The following is a 17,976-nucleotide window of genomic DNA, read 5'->3' as shown; positions in this document are numbered from 1 at the left end:
TCAGCAGTATAAAGAAGATCACTGAAAAATCATCCAATAATAAACACCTTTATTATTCAGGTGAGGTATTGTTTATTGATAAAACCTTTAGGAATTTTGGGTCCTCAGTGCTCTTCAACTTTGTACTTTATTTGGCTTTTTTTTAACTTTTTGATTCAAGCGTCACTGATGAGTCTGTTGTAGACGAAACGTGCATCTGGTGTACAAAATTTCAACCCTGGTATCTATGATGAGTTTATTTATCTGATATGAAGCCAGGCAACAATTCCTACAAAAATTTCTGCCAACTTTAGTTTCATTTTCTTAAGTCTTTTAGAAATAGAAGTTCCCAGTGTCAGATTGTGAATGAATGCACAGTGACTGGAAAACGTATTTATAATATTGTCTTTAGCCAAGTAATTAAACAAGGAGAATCATAAGTTATGAGAGGAATGTATTTATTTTTACTATACAACAAAATGTAAAAGTAACAACTTATAAAATTTCTAATGCAAATTGGTTTTTGATTTACATAGTTATTACACAACGTTTAAAAATATTTTAAATACTACACTATGACTAGAACAAGAATAGCTTCATTGCATGTAAAAATCTATCTAAAATATCAGCAGTCACTTATAAAAATTTAGGCATGAAAAAAAAGAAGAGAAAAATAACAAGATTTCAGATAATTTTACAAATCATAAAATGATCACAGGTATTTTTTCTCTTTCTTAGTTTTTATACGACCGCAAAAAAATTTTGTGGTCGTATATTGGTATGACGTTGGCGTCGTCGTCGTCGTCGTCGTCGTCGTCCGGCGTCGTCGTCGTCGTCCGGCGTCGTCGTCCGAATACATATTGGTTTTCGCACTCTAACTTTAGTTTAAGTGAATGGATCTTTTTGAAATTTCACCATAAGGTTAAATACCACAAAAGGAAGGTTGGGATTGATTTTGGGGGTTATGGTACCAACAGTTAAGGAATTAGGGGCCAAAAAGGGGCCAAAAATGAGCATTTTCTAGTTTCCAGACAATAACTGTGGAACGGTGTATGGATCTCTCTGAAATTATACTACAAGTTTCCATACCACAAAGGGATTGTTAGGATTTGCTTTGGGGGGTTATGGCTCAAACCGTTTAGGAATTAGGGGCAAAAAAGGGGGAAAAACAAGGTTGTCCTGGTTAATGGACAAATACTTTAGTACAAAACATAATTTAAAGCAGTGTAAGGGAGATAAATCAAATTCATCATTGAAATTATCTCCCTTACACTGCTTTTAAATTATGTATAAAGTAATGGTTAATGAACAATAAAGATAATTTAAAACAGTGTAAGGGAGGTAATCCAAATACAACGTTTTGGTTACTTCCCTTACACTGCTTTTAAATTATGTTTAAAGAAATGCATATTTATAAAGGAAGACCAGTAAAAATATCTGCAAATGTTTTCATCTTTTTTTTTTACAAAAAAATCCATATGAAAGATTTGACACTATATTTTTATTAATTCTATTATAAAATAGATTAAGTTAGCACTATGGTAAATTTAAATGGGTAATTATGGTTGCCAACTCCATTGGAAATTTGAATTGAGATTATGACCATATCTTGAGGGAAAGAATTTTTTTGGGGGAAAAAGGGGGTGGGGGATAAAAAGAAATTGTGGGGGGCCAATTTTTTCTCATTTCAGATTTCAGAAATTAAAAAGAATTATTCTTCAAATATTATTTTTTTTTCAAATTTCAAATATTGAAAAATTTCAAGAAGTAATCTTTAATTGCACAGTATGGCGCATTAGATTTGTAAAATCTTTGATCACATTTATTTATTTGTTATGCCGAATCTAACAGTGTATTTAGATTTTTAATTTTGGGTCCAGTTTTCAAATTGGTCTACATTAATGTCCAAAGGGTCCAAAATGAAACTTTGTTTGATTTTAGCAAAAATTGAATATATGAGGTTCTTTGATATGCTGAATCTAAACATGTATTTAGATTTTTGATTTTTGGCCCAGTTTTCAAGTTGGTCCAAATTGGGGTCCAAAATTAAACTTTGTTTGATTTCAACAAAAATTGAATATATGGGGTTCTTTGATATGCTGAATCGTACCATGTATTTAGATTTTTTATTTGTGGGCCCGCTATCAAATTGGTTCATATTGAGGTCAAAAGGGTCCAAAATTAAACTTTGTTTGATTTCATCAAAAATTTAATTATTGGGGTTCTTTGATATGCCAAATCTAACCGTGTATTTAGATTTTTAATTTTGGGTCCCGTTTTTTTTAAATTGGTCTACATTAAGGTCCAAAGGGTCCAAAATTAAACTTAGTTTGATTTTAACAAAAATTGAATTTTTGGGGTTCTTTGATATGCTGAATCTAAACATGTGTTTAGATTTTTGATTATGGGACCAGTTTTCAAGTTGTTCCAAGTTGGGGTCCAAAATTAAACTTTGTTTGATTTCAACAAAAATTGAATATATGGGGTTCTTTGATATGCTGAATCTAAACATGTATTTAGATTTTAGGTTTTTGGCCCAGTTTTCAAGTTGGTCCAAATTGGGGTCCAAAATTAAACTTTGTTTGATTTCAACAAAAATTGAATATATGAGGTTCTTTGATATGCTGAATCTAACCATGTATTTAGATTTTTTATTTGTAGGCCCCACTATCAAATTGGTTCATATTGAGGTCAAAAGGGTCCAAAATTAAACTTTGTTTGATTTCATCGAAAATTGAATTATTGGGGTTCTTTGATATGCCAAATCTAACCGTGTTTTTAGATTTTTAATTTGGGTCCCGTTTTTTAAATTGGTCTTCATTGAGGTCCAAAGGGTCCAAAATTAAACTTAGTTTCATTTTAACAAAAATTGAATTCTTGGGGTTCTTTGATATGCTGAATCTAAACATGTGTTTAGATTTTTGATTATGGGCCCAGTTTTCAAGTTGGTCCAAGTTGGGGTCCAAAATTATACTTTTTTTGATGTCAACAAAAATTGAATATATGGGGTTCTTTGATATGCTGAATCTAACCATGAATTTAGATTTTTTATTTGTGGGCCCCGCTATCAAATTGGTTCATATTGAGGTCAAAAGGGTCCAAAATTAAACTTTGTTTGATTTCATCAAAAATTGAATTATTGGGGTTCTTTGATATTCCAAATCTAACCGTGTATTTAGATTTTTAATTTTAGGTCCCGTTTTTTAAATTGGTCTTCATTGAGGTCCAAAGGGTCCAAAATTAAACTTAGTTTGATTTTAGCAAAAATTGAATTCTTGGGGTTCTTTGATATGCTGAATCTAAACATGTGTTTAGATTTTTGATTATGGGCCCAGTTTTCAAGTTTGTCCAAGTTGGGGTCCAAAATTAAACTTTGTTTGATTTTAACAAAAATTGAATATATGGAGTTCTTTGATATGCTGAATCTAACCATGTATTTTGATTTTGGACATTGGACCATAATAGGTAAATTAAAAAAATTCAAGTTCTTAGACCACATACTTTCTGTGTCAGAAACCTATGCTGTGTCAAATATTTAATAACAATCCAAATTCAGAGCTGTATCAAGCTTGAATGTTGTGTCCATACTTGCCCCAACTGTTCAGGGTTCGACCTCTGCGGTCGTATCAAGCTGCGCCCCAGCGAAGCATTTTATTAAATATTAATATAATATTCTTCAATTTGAAAAAAAAAAATATATTCATATCATAAAAACCTTTAAGGACAGCTCATAATCAAGATGAGCCTGACATCTTAAAATTACCATATCTAAAATTACAAAAAAGTAGACAACAAGACAATACAATAACAATTCAACTGTACCATGATTGTGGTTAACAAGTACAAAACATAAACAAAAATATCCGATTTACCCTGATCAACATTCAAATTATAAAAAAACTTTTCAAAGTACAACACGAAACAACAGCAATTTTTAATGTGTTTTCCCTGTCTCTTTAAGCTTGGACATATAATATAAAATGGCAGATACCTGACTGAAAAAAAACAGGCAGAAATTTCACAAAAAGGGAAAAATTGTATTAAAATCAAACAAAATATAACAAGGTGAAAAATTTGGGATCTACCCTATATCTAAAACTTTTACAGGTTACATGTAAACTTTCAACATACACAAGGTAAGAGAATTTTATAGAGAATATAAGGGGGAAATGCATCAACATTTGATGGAAAGTAAAAATTTCATTTCAATACAAAAATATGTACTAATGAAAACACTGTTTTTGTCTCCTTTAGACCATTTTCAGAAACAGTTGAAGCATACACTCCAAAATCTTAAAAAAAAAGGCTAAATTTTGTGCAAAGAAACATATTAAATCTGATAAAGTTCTGTCACATATAAATTATATCAAGTTATTGTGAAAATACATTGTGTCTACAGACAACAACAACATACCCCTACTTCTTCCTGAATTTGCTATAAGAAATGGACAAAACTTTCACTTATGATTCCTTTGCAGAATAAATAATTTTAATACTTTAAGTAACTTACTTGTATTGATGTATAGTTGATAATTTCTAATTAAAAAATCGAACAATTTACATTTTTGCCTGGGGTGTGAAGCAGCTTCACCTTTTTACTTTTAGAATACTAATCAGTATAAAATAAGGATATATGGTATGATTACTAATGTGACAACTATCCACCAGAGACCAAATGATGTAGATGTCAGCAATTATAAGTCACTGTACAGCGATAAACAATGATAATATCCATACAGCATCGCCAGCTATGAAAGGCCCCACCATAACAAAACGTAAATCAAAAGAAAAACCAATGGCCTGATTAATGTACAAAAAAATCAAAAGAAAAACAAGTATTATATAAAGGAACAAACAACAACCACTGAATTACAGGCTCCTGACTTGGGACAGGCACATACATAATGTGGCAGGGTTAAGCATGTTATGTACATATCATATATATACTTACAATTATAGAATTTCAATTTCAGCCACAGGATACTTTTTAAAATCATAGGATTTACATATCAAGGGAGAGGTTCAAATGAACTTTTGTGAAAACAAAATTATTTTAGTATAAAGCTTTCAGTAATCAAAAACAAATGAGAAAAAGATTGATTGGCCCATGTTCACAAAAAAACATGAGTTGGCCCTTAACAGACCCTGTACAGGAAAAAACATGTGCTGACCCCCAACAGACTCTGTACAGGAAAAAACATGAGCTGACCCCCAACAGACTCTGTACAGGAAAAAACATGGGTTGGCCCCCAACTGACTCTGTATATAAAAATTTAAGAAATATGTAGACTTAGTAGGCATAAACATTTCAGAACTGTTCCAATAACTATCTAAGAAAAGAAATGGTACCTAACAAAAATAAACAGGCATATCTGGATTTCAACTAGATTTCTATTGCACTTTATGTGATTAATGTTATGACTAGATGTTTTATAACCATACTACAAGTTTTGCATATACATGTACGTCCATTGATAATACGGCAACATATTAATTTTTTTCTTAAAATATGTGGGTATAAGTAATGTATCAAATGTAGGTCACATGGTATTTTATCTTACCAAATAAGAGCCAGTATATATGGAGAGTAAGACACAGTGACCTAGTTATGTTTAGTAGATACACTACCAGTGGTACAAGTCTGCATCATCCAATGCTCTACAAAATCAAATGAATGATACACCAGTACTGCATTTAAATACTTAATAAAACTTTAAATGCATTTAACTGGCTTATAAAAATGATACAGTAAATGAAAGCTTCAATCAAATGTGTTGTATTAGTAACCTAGGTCCATATAGTAGATCTTTGCTTCAATAAAATGTGTTTCATAGTAACTTATATCCATATAGTAGATCTTAAAAATTATTTGGGATAAAACTATCTTCTGAAAATAAATACATATATCATACACAAGAAAGGCACTTATGTTTATAAAAGAAAGTCATCATATTTTGAAAAATCATCTACAAGTAACTAAAATAATAAATCTTGAAGAAAATATCCATTTCATAAAATGACAATTGCAGATATCTATGTTGAGCAAAAATTAATTTTTTACCTTCATGAGCAAATTATGACTGTCAAAGAATGAATTATGTATTACTTTGAACAATACAGGTTGTTATAAAATTTTGCTTTACATTATTAGCAGTATTTATTATAAAATCCATAACATTGCCTGAATTTATGCATGCTGTTAGATTCCAAAATTATTTAAACATAAACCTGATTGAAGAAAAATCATATAACTGGTTTACTGCACAATCTAGTATGTAAAGATAATCTAAAATAATGTATGTTTTGAGTTTGAAACAAAAAAATCAAGATAATTTCATAAAGCACTTACTAAATTAATTTTCATTTCATGTTTAGTAATTCTGAATGTTGTTTAAAGAATGTTTTTCCATAGAACACAATGCCCCACGTGCATTATCACATTTCCATGTTGAGCCAACTGTGAAAATCGATCAAAATCCTTATTTGGCATGTACAGGTATCTTTAAAAGTCTATATCATAATCAACATGTGTACAAAGTTTAAAGTTTAAAGTTGCTGTGACCACAACTTCATGGTAAATTACCTTAAACCAAACCTGACAAACCAACAAAAGAAAGAAAAAAAGGAAACACTTACGGTGGGATCATATAACTGACCTAAAATCTTAAAGTAAATAGAATGATTGATAACCCCAAAAACTGATGACCAAAATATCTGACAATATTACAATTCATCTTTTCCTTTTTTCTTCTTTTTCTTTGATAAAAACTGCTGATACTTGTGCATTTTAGCCAGATCATCCTGTTTATCATCTGTGACTTTGATCCAGAAATTAGCCACCCATTTTTCACCTTTCTTCACAGGACATCCTCCATGGTAAGTATGTTCATCCTTTTCTCCTAACCACCCAGATTTTGGATCAACAAAATGATTGTACCAGATTATTGCCTTTCCTTTTTCAGCTGTCACTTTCAGTCCTGGTGATCCACATTTTTCATTTAGGTTATACAATGCTTGCTTGGTAATTTCCTGGAAAAATAACTTAAATTTGAAAAATAATATCTAATTTACTATAAACAAGCATTCTGTGAGTATTGCATGGCAATACATAGTCTCCTACTGGTTGAAAATTCATTGTAATGGAACGAAATTCTAACTTGATCTATAACTTGTCATGGTGTAAACTGCATAAAAATATCAAGTCAAAATCTTCAAGCATGACGAAAAAAACTGTTGAAAACTGATTATTTAAGTGAATTTTCTATGTCCAAAGACCATAACTCTGTACAAAATCATCAGACTGTAACAAAATTCCAACTTGATCTGTAAATTGTCATGATAAAACTATATACTAATTATCAAATCAATATCTTCAAGAATGACAAACAAACTTCCACTAAATTCTTCAAACAATTTACCAAAGACAAGGAAAAAAATCCAAAATGTCATTTTGTCTTTTAAATTTTGTTTTTTTTTAAACGAGTTATTTCCTTTTGAACAGAAATCTACTAATTAATAAGTATTTCATCAAAAATTTAATTCCAGGGAAAGGGCTTTAACTGAACAAAGAGAAAAGCTAAAATCGTGAAAATTGAACTTGACCTGTAACTTGTCATGATAAAACAATAAACCAAATATCAAATCAATATCTTCAAGCACAAAGAAAAAAAGTGTGGAAAACTGATTTGCCAGACTGACAGATGGACAGACGGACAGAGTGCAAACCTAAAGTCCCCTTCGCCTTCATCAGTAGGGGACTAATAAATCAGATAATAATGTTGACAAATAAAATGAAATAAATTCTTGACAAAATACTGAGGTGAAACAAATTCTATTTTTTACTGGATTTCTTTTGTATTGTAAACAAAAACATGTTCTAATTTCAATAAAACAGGGGCATGGGCTTCATTCAAAAATGAAATTGTAACATTAGTTTATTTTGAATGATGCTGGAGATCAAAATGAATATCTCTTGGGAGTTGCTGATCAAAAGAATCTTTTTAAAAATAAGCCTTTTTGTATTTGCACACTTATAAATCTTTTCCAGAATTTTTTTACCTCACCAAATTTAAAGCTGCCTTTCCAATTCTAATGACTTCTTTTTTTTTTTTTTTTTTTTAATCAAAGAAGTATTGCATACTGATAGAACAAATAAGAATTTTATCAGGATTAAAAAAAATAGTTGAGTTATTGACACAACACATAGCCCAATGCAACAAAGTTCAAATGTAAAATGACATTTAGTATTAAAAATAGAAAAGCTATAAAAAATACATAAAGAATCTACCCCTATATCAACTGTATCATTGTTTGCAACAGGGAAAGCTGTGCCACCACCATCTTCGACATCATTCAGATAGAAAAATATTGTCATGTATCTAAAAATAAATTATCCATAAAAAATAGTTACATATGTCAAATTTCATTTAAAAAATAAATTATCCATGGTAATAGTTACATAAATCAAATTTCATCTAAAAAGTAAAATCTGAAGCTTTGAATAGAGAAAATGCCATGCTCTCTGCATGTCAAATCTTTCAAAGGTTCATCAATTGTCTATTACAAGAAAAAATTCAGACCCTTTCAAACATACTCTCTCTTTCAACTCAATTTGTAGAACCTAACTATTGGATTTATTGTGTATTTGTTAATATGCATGAAATATTTGCCACTGGACATTGAAAATAAGAATCTATCAATTTCATCAACCTTATTCACAACAAGTTGTTTCTGTTGAACTACTAGAATGCTTTGGGGTATTTAAACATATTTTTTGTTTAAAGCAAGAAAAATTTAAGTAGATTAAAGCTCAAGTTTGTCCCTATAATTTAGAGAGCCTTTACCTGCAAATTCTACAATTATTCTTTCTAACTTTATCGCAACATGGTGTTGCTTTGTCTAGCCCAGACGAATCCCAATGTGCATGATAATGACCTTTTATGTCATAGTTCACAACCTAAAATTATAATTAAAAAAATATATGTAGAATAGCATGAAACTACAATGAAAGATGTATTACAGGCGTTTTGTCCATGTTGAACTAAAATCAAAACAGCTTTCACAGTTATTATTCTAAAACGTTATATATTTCCATTAATATCATTTTGTGCTTTCCGCAGGGCAAAACAATTATTTTATCTTTCATGTCACCATATATAGTTTTATGATGTTTAAATTTAAGTATATCAAGTATATTTTTGAGTTTTTAAAACATAGCTGTTTGTACATAGTACAGAAACAATGTGTTAAAATGGTGTTGATATATTAGGTGGGCGGAGCTAATAATTCTATAATCTTGGGTTGTTTTCATACAAATTGGGAACTAATGACAAGAAAACGATTCGACCTTCAGCCAATAAAAGATCAGCACTTGTATGAATTGAACACCTATCTTAAACATTTATAATTAAACTGAGGGTAACAGAGAATCTTATATCTTACCTGGAAATCACTTAGTTTCAATAACTCAACAGGTAAATCAACCAAAGTAGAGGCTCTGAAATATAAAACATTGTGACTGTGGATGACAGTTTCCATTTGGTTTGTAAATTGTATGTAACAAATGAAAAGAATGTATACACTTAGGATTATATGGAAAATATATGGGATTTTCTCGCTGTTTTGAAGACCCATTGGTGGCCTTGGGCTGTTTTCTGCACTTTGGACGGGTTGTTGTCTCTTTGACACATTTCCAATTTTATATGTCATAATTATATACATATTGTATCACATATTCTAACAACTTGGATGTTATGTGTAAAATGTTGTAGTGTTCGGTAAACAGGAAGTTATTGAGTGATGAATCTGAAAACGCATCACACGGTATAGCTGACTTATATAAACCCTGAAACCAAATTATATATCTTCCATATAACTGATATGACTAAACGGCAGTTTGAATCATCTTAATATCGATTTACTAACTCTGTAATAATAATCAGAAACACAACTATAATGCTATCAGCTCTCAAATTCAAGGGCCCATTGCCATTTATCAGCCCTCATAATCCTCCAGTTAACTTCAAAATGAATAATAATAAAAAAACAAACAATTTATGACAATGCTTTTAAAGAATAATATCTTGGTTTTATATTCTACTAGCAGTTCTGCTCTGCAGGTTAATTTGTATTATGGAGTTATTGCAAAGCTTTTTATTAAACACACTATTTCCAACCCCACTTAATTGAATGTCAACTGATGCATGAATTTATTGGGAGTCTTACCTGTTTATAATTCTGTTAAACACTTCATCATCAGAGGTATCTGGTTTAAGCCATACTTGTCTACTGTAACGGGAATGTTTCTCTGGATGTGTCTTTAAAAAGGTATTCAAATAAAGCTCAAAATGCTTTGGGGAAAAGCTTGACATTTCCGATTGTGTTATGTATTCTATAAAAGAAAAGTAAAATAATATCATTTGGAAAGGGAAAAAAAATATATACCCAACTTAAAAAAATTATTAAAAATATTTTTATATTCATTTATGAAAAAAAAGTATATTGAGTACAGTTCTGACGGCTACAAAATATTGTAACAGTACCGGTATGTGTATTAATGATGAAATCTTTCCAGCTGAAAAGAATATCATTGGACAATTAGAAAACACTAAACAATGTAATTCCAAACCCAATCCACCCAATGAATTGAATAAAAATGTAATAGAATTCACTAGAGCTTCTTTTTTTTTATCATTAATAAAAAACTAATAACTTTAAACATGTTTGCTTTTATAAACATCACAAGGAAATCAAAAAAGAAAATCTATGGGTCAAGTATCATACAATGTTCAATGCAGTTTCTCATAGTTAATTCTGAGATGATGTAAGAAAGATCTGGAGACACATGATGTAAATGTTGTTTAGTTTCCGAAACTTCCTTTTTAATGAAATTTATGAATTATATCATGGATGACAAAATTACAAGCCTTATAGTTATCATCTAAATAATGAACTTCACATTCTACCTGTTTTACAGCCTTGTGCAAATACATTTCAAATTTTCAGACAATGTATAATAGTTATTCTATATATTTACAAACCATCATTGTCCTTGTCTATCTTTATTTCTTTGTACCTGTAATTAAAAAATTATTTACAGTCAAGTTACAGATCAAAATTGATTCAAAAGATAACGGCTGTAGTGAGAAAAAACGTTGATTTAAAATTTAGACCTGTGATAATAAAAAAAACTAAATAATGAGTTTTGTCAATTCAAAATGTATAGTCTTAGTCTTGTTGGTTGATACAGTTAAGTCTAAGTCTTGTTGGTTGATACAGTTTAGTCTTAGTCTTGTTGGTTGATACAGTTAAGTCTTAGTCTTGTTGGTTGATACAGTTTAGTCTTAGTCTTGTTGGTTGATACAGTTAAGGCTTAGTCTTGTTGGTTGATACAGTTAAGTCTTAGTCTTGTTGGTTGATACAGTTAAGTCTAAGTCTTGTTGGTTGATACAGTTCAGTCTTGTTCTTGTTGGTTGATACAGTTAAGTCTTAGTCTTGTTGGTTGATACAGTTAAGTCTAAGTCTTGTTGGTTGATACAGTTAAGTCTTAGTCTTGTTGGTTGATACAGTTAAGTCTTAGTCTTGTTGGTTGATACAGTTTAGTCTTAGTCTTGTTGGTTGATACAGTTAAGTCTTAGTCTTGTTGGTTGATACAGTTAAGGCTTAGTCTTGTTGGTTGATACAGTTAAGGCTTAGTACAGTTAAGTCTTAGTCTTGTTGGTTGATACAGTTAAGTCTTAGTCTTGTTGGTTGATACAGTTAAGTCTAAGTCTTGTTGGTTGATACAGTTAAGTCTAAGTCTTGTTGGTTGATACAGTTCAGTCTTAGTCTTGTTGGTTGATACAGTTAAGGCTAAGTCTTGTTGGTTGATACAGTTAAGTCTAAGTCTTGTTGGTTGATACAGTTAAGGCTTAGTCTTGTTGGTTGATACAGTTAAGTCTTAGTCTTGTTGGTTGATACAGTTAAGTCTAAGTCTTGTTGGTTGATACAGTTTAGTCTTAGTCTTGTTGGTTGATACAGTTAAGTCTAAGTCTTGTTGGTTGATACAGTTGAGTCTTAGTCTTGTTGGTTGATACAGTTAAGTCTAAGTCTTGTTGGTTGATACAGTTAAGTCTAAGCCTTGTTGGTTGATACAGTTGAGTCTTAGTCTTGTTGGTTGATACAGTTGAGTCTTGTTCTTGTTGGTTGATACAGTTTAGTCTTAGTCTTGTTGGTTGATACAGTTGAGTCTTGTTCTTGTTGGTTGATACAGTTGAGTCTTAGTCTTGTTGGTTGATACAGTTAAGTCTAAGTCTTGTTGGTTGATACAGTTAAGTCTAAGCCTTGTTGGTTGATACAGTTGAGTCTTAGTCTTGTTGGTTGATACAGTTAAGGCTTAGTCTTGTTGGTTGATACAGTTAAGTCTTAGTCTTGTTGTTGTTAAGTCTTAGTCTTGTTGGTTGATACCGTTTAGTCTTGTTCTTGTTGGTTGATACATCTAAGTCTTAGTCTTGTTGGTTGATACAGTTAAGTCTTAGTCTTGTTGGTTGATACAGTTAAGAGTTTGATTTTGTCAGGTTTTATGGACTTCCTACTTTTTCAATTTTCCTTGGCGTTTGACAGTATTTTTGCATAATAATAATTTGACAGTATTTTTGCATAATAATAATTTGACAGTATTTTTGCATAATAATAATTTGACAGTATTTTTGCATAATAATAATTTGGCAGTATTTTTGCATAATAAGAATTTGACAGTATTTTTGCATAATAAGAATTTGACAGTATTTTTGCATAATAAGAATTTGACAGTATTTTTGCATAATAAGAATTTGACAGTATTTTTGCATAATAAGAATTGATGTCCAAATGATATAAGTTATTATAACTTTTGAGAAATGGAAAACCCCTACTGATTTTGAAATTGACATAAAATCTTTAAAATATTTGGATACAGAATTCCAAAAGAATGAAAAAAATACCAAAATTTTTGCATATGGACTTTTTTGGCTGTGGTTAACTATTAATGCAAAGAGTGATGTCATGGATCCATCCATAAAATGCTAGTATTGATTTTTTCTACTTACATTTGTAAGATGTCTTCTTTATTTAAGTGTACATCAAAACCACCCATCAATGTTAACTTCATCTGTAAACAGAATGAAAATATTTACTAAAGTGTAAATTATTCTGTGAATTCAACCGAAAAAGGAAAAACAGTTAAAAGCTAGATTTGCTATACATGTACTTATTAAAGTTAGAATTGCAAGAGATGTATAATATATATATCAGACTCGGAAAAAACAACTGAACACACTTGTATTTTGTTCCTCATATAGCTTACCTACTGGGTCTTATATTCTAAAATCTCTTATGTTTAAATGTTTAAATGTTTAAACGTAAATGTAAATGTAAATGAAAATTATAATATATTTTAGTTGTAAAGTTCAACCAACAGCCGTGGCTAACTTTAAAAACAGCATGTAGTAGTGAGCATATTAGTCATCATGACTTTCTTGTTGTTTTTTGTCTTTGTTTGTACATCTAATTTTTTTCTAGTAGTGCAATGTTGTTCGTTCATGTGGTTTTTTGTACTGTCCAATATTTCTGGCAATTCCTTTTATCCTTTTTATGTATTACTAAAATAGCTTTTTACTCTATTTCACATCTTAACTCACTCAAAAAATATATGTGAGACATACATTACAATACTAGAATAAGGCCAATAACAATTGTAGTCCACATGAAATTTTATTAGTCCAAGGGCAATTAACTCTTATTAAATTCCGGTACAAAATAAAAAGATGATTAAAAACCAAGGCACCTATCCATGGTTTCAAATCATATTATTTGACACAGTACAATTTAATAAAAACTAGTAGGGAAAGTTAAAAAATGAGTAATTTCCCTTTGAACAGAAATCTAGTAATTAATAAGTATTTCATCAAAAATTTAATTCTAGGGAAAGGGCTTTAACCGAACAAGGAGAAAAGCTAAAATCGTGAAAATCGAACTTGACCTGTAACTTGTCATGATAAAACAATACACAAAATATCAAATCAATATCTTCAAGCATGAAGAAAAAAAGTCTGGAAAACTGATTTGCTGGACTGACGGATGGACGGACAGACAGACGGACAGAGTGCAAACCTAAAGTCCCATTCGACTTCGTTGGTAGGGGACTAAAAACAGGAGATCAATATCTTCAGAAATCTTTATAAAAAAAATTAAGAATAACTACTTGGAATGATTCTTTTTAAGACCAAAGGTTCTAAAATTGTCAGTAATAGGCTAAAGAACAAGAAAGCTCTTATCAATCAAAGTATGGATATCTTTGTTATAAATCTTGATTAAAAATTCACAACACGTGAAGGATGGGAGAAAGCAAAACTCCATATAAGGCCATTTTAAACTAAAACATTAATGAAAATTAAGGATATCTGGCTCAGATTTTCTTCTTTCATAGCATGTTATTCTAAAACAGGTATCTTTCATGGCATGTTATTCTAAAACAGGTATCTTTCATGGCATGTTATTCTAAAACAGGTAAAGCCTATCCATGTTTCTGTCATTAAGTTTGAAATGATTCTTATTAGAAATATTTTTGTAATGAAGTATCATATTAATCAGACATCCTAATTGTAAAGATTTGTTTAAAGTCTCATAAAGTAGTCAAAAACACTACTTCACATTAGTAATTGGTAAATAAAGAAAACAACCTATATGCTTAACCTCAACACACTTTTAGTGCCTGACTTAAGTAATGAGATTGTAGTCCAACATTTGTTTTTCATAGGTGTATACTTTTTGTACCCATTGTATTTGATTAATGTTAATCACTAATATTAAGCAGTTAGTTGTGTTTTCACTTTTTTGCTATTCATGCGGCCTTTTATAACTTTAATACTCTGCGCTATGGGCTTTAATCATCATTGAAGGCTATGGCCTTTAGATGTTTTCACTCTTGTTTTTTTGGTAATCTTGCAGACATTTGTCATATTTGCCATCTTACCGCGCCTTCTTATTTTTATATTAAATGTTTAGTATACAACATGTACCTCCTCTAGACTAAGTCTTTTGTCATTGTCTTTATCTTGTAAGATAAATCTGTTACTTTTGTCCCAGTTATGTGTTTCGCTAGACTGCAAGCCTTCTTCTGTTGCCATTTCTTTCAGATGTTTGCATTCCTTTTTGGTGAGAAAATTTGAAATTTCTGTAAATAATTTAAGAATAAAAGACAATGTTATTAAAGGTTAACACAATCTTCCAATGATTGTTAGGACAATTTTTAATAAAGAATTGGCAAAGACATTTGGATTACCAAATGATTTAAGATAATAAAACATACTAAAAAAATCCAACCACCAATAAACTTATACATCTATAGCCCCTTTTTGTGTTTTTTTTTTGTGTTTAATTTTTTCACTACTTTAAGAGATTTAGGACAATTTTAAAAGAGCTTGACATATTGTATTGTTTGACGACTGTATGTTGCCCTCTGGATGTATTTACTGTTACTTATGTTATTGGGTTGCTGTCTTATTGACATATACCCCACATCTCCTTTCATAGATATACATGGAGGGGAAAACAACTGCCAAATCTATAGTTGCAGTAATATGAATTCATAATAAACCTTGTAAATTTATTACCTAATATCAAAGGCGTCAGACTTAGGGTTTTCATTTCTAGTTTTCTTCCATCTTCAGTTTTGATGCTCTGTATATGACCTGACTGAAAAGTACCAAATATTAATAAGTTATGTAATGTCACACAAATGTATTCATAATATCATAATAAGACCTTTACAAACTACTTAAAATATACTTATAGGTGTAAATTCTCAAGACATGGAACCTCCCAATATATTAAACACGGTCTTCCAAGAAAAATAACCAAATTGTTTTAAGCAATTTTGGCAATCTTCCTCTGAAGACCAGTCTCATGATATGAGAGTCAAAAATCCAGCAATGGAGAAAATATCTCCCAATTTATCTCACTTTGCCCATTATTTCACTTTTAGAATTTGTTTTTCAAAACATTGTTTTTACACAATATAGAGTGCCAGAACAACCTGACATGTTGTCATGGCTTACTACTTAGTTATTAATATATGATTAAAGACTTATATGACCAGGCTGAGGTGTCATCACTTTTGCTTGGTACTCAAATGATTTAATCCCGTCATGCAATATTCTATGATAACTTAGGCTATAGTATAATTACAATACATTAGGTAGGGTAGCTGATATGAAAGTCATTACAAATGTGAATATAAAGATAACAGAAGAAATTGACATATAAAACTGATGCAGTTGTAGTGTTGATGAAGCTCTGAGCAACTGAAGTCCAGTAAGTAACTAAAATAAGAGGCAAATTTAGCAAAAGGAGTTTGTGAAGAAACAAACGACAGTACTGTTAAAGCTTAGCTTTTGGAGATGGCTCCTGTTGAGTTAAACCAAGTCCATATGGTTTAGGACAGTAACATACTCTACAAGTAAGCTAAGTCCATGTGTATAGAGACAGTAACAATATATTCAAGTAAGATAGGTCCATGTGAATTAGAACAGTATACTATTTTACAAGTCTGAAAAGACCTGTGGATAAAAAGGTTTCATAAGTTGCTTGCAAACCTTGAGGAAATGTGTATAGTCCTGTTACATACTGCATATTGACATTAAAGAGATAATTTTCTAAAATAATATCCCATTAAGAAAAAATTGCATAGAGTCATGAAAGAAAGAAATTTGTTTAGTTTTGTTGTATCAAAATCAGCTGTGAGCTCTGGATAGTTTTGTACAACTATAGGACTTTGATTTCAGCTGGAACTGGCAAATCCATTACAGATGCCACTATTAAATCAAAGAAAACAGCTGTGAATTCCAAATCTCAATAGGGATTCATACCTGATAACTTTTCACCATTTTAATGGAGGATTTTCAGCACAAGAGGTCACTTACTGCATCTCTTTATGTCAAAAAAGTGTATTTCTAATATTATATAGTTTTTAATGAGTATATTTGTGCTAATGTGTCATTTTCACTCCTTTTAATACCTGTTTTAGGTTTTTAGTTTGTAGTGGTGATGGATTTCAAGGCTCCGCTTGTCACAATCTCTTATGTTCGAAATCAACCACGAACTTGGAAATTTCAAGTCTTAGGATTTAATTGTATTTAAAGCAGAACTCCAGTCCCCCTACTTAATTTAGAGCTGGTTTTCTGATGGATAACCAACTCAGAAAAACAGCTCTAGACACTATTAAACCAAATTGAAGACTTTCGAATTCATGCTTTTCCCAGTACATTTCCTACGTCACAATGCTTCTATTACTATGTACAGAATCAATGGTTCAATGACTTAATTGATGCTGATTGACTTCAGGTCAACCTGAGTAATAGGGCTCTTCATGGTTAGTTCGGCCATATTGGATAGGGGGCAGATTTTCATAATGGAGGTAAAAATGGTGTGAAAAATTCGGGAAAACCACATTAAAACAGAGCAGTTGCTTGGAAACATGCATAGGATTTCCTATACTTTCATACTATTTCCACCTCTTTCAAAAAAAATTTGCCCTCTATCCAATATGGCCGAACTAACCGTGAAGAGCCCTATTCGTTCATAAAAAACAACTCGAGATTGGTGTATAGTCATTATTATAACTAAATTCATCATGGTAAAGGACATATGATACAAAATTATTCCTATTGTGGAGAAGTTCATGTCAACAATTAACGGATACCATAGGGGCTTGTTTTTTTTTATTTACTTCCAGCATGCAACCTTTTGATCATGTTGAGTAAGGTGACCACTCCCCCTTTTTATGCTAACATATTTAACAGTACCTCGAGGCCGTCAAGTCTAGACAGTTTTATATTTGACAAGTTTTCGCATTTAACTTCATTATTTAGCGTTAAGCAATACTGCTTTTCATTTTCAGTGGAACTATAATCATAAATTTCGAAATAATTGGTGAATATTAAAACTGAAAGTAGAAACGTCTGCATCCTAAATTTTGCACTT

At 30.7% G+C, this 17,976-nt stretch overlaps 1 protein-coding gene and 1 long non-coding RNA gene across 3 annotated transcripts in view; both read right to left on the bottom strand.

Annotated features, from left to right (window-relative positions):
* The window catches only part of LOC127727649 (uncharacterized), a 34,717-nt gene that overhangs the window by 4,803 nt on the left and 11,938 nt on the right, over nucleotides 1-17,976 (bottom strand). The window lies entirely within an intron of this gene.
* LOC127727295 (transmembrane prolyl 4-hydroxylase-like) lies at nucleotides 421-17,960 on the bottom strand. Of its 2 annotated transcripts, none has more exons than XM_052234756.1 (10): nucleotides 17,799-17,960; nucleotides 15,609-15,690; nucleotides 15,015-15,169; nucleotides 13,044-13,105; nucleotides 11,019-11,053; nucleotides 10,204-10,369; nucleotides 9,421-9,475; nucleotides 8,823-8,935; nucleotides 8,267-8,357; nucleotides 421-7,008 (listed from the first exon to the last, which is right to left on the bottom strand). In XM_052234756.1, exons 1-10 carry the CDS (start codon nucleotides 17,958-17,960, stop codon nucleotides 6,703-6,705), a joined length of 1,227 nt encoding a protein of 408 aa, XP_052090716.1. In that variant the 3' UTR covers nucleotides 421-6,702. The 2 variants fall into 2 exon arrangements, with proteins under 2 accessions (XP_052090716.1, XP_052090717.1); XM_052234757.1 differs by lacking the exon at nucleotides 17,799-17,960 and adding an exon at nucleotides 17,012-17,110.

The sequence above is a fragment of the Mytilus californianus genome, unplaced genomic scaffold (assembly GCF_021869535.1).
Source record: "Mytilus californianus isolate M0D057914Y unplaced genomic scaffold, xbMytCali1.0.p SCAF_1, whole genome shotgun sequence".
Lineage (NCBI taxonomy): Eukaryota > Metazoa > Mollusca > Bivalvia > Mytilida > Mytilidae > Mytilus > Mytilus californianus.
Note: the sequence above shows the minus strand (reverse complement) of the source record. Positions and strands in the feature narration are given on the sequence as shown.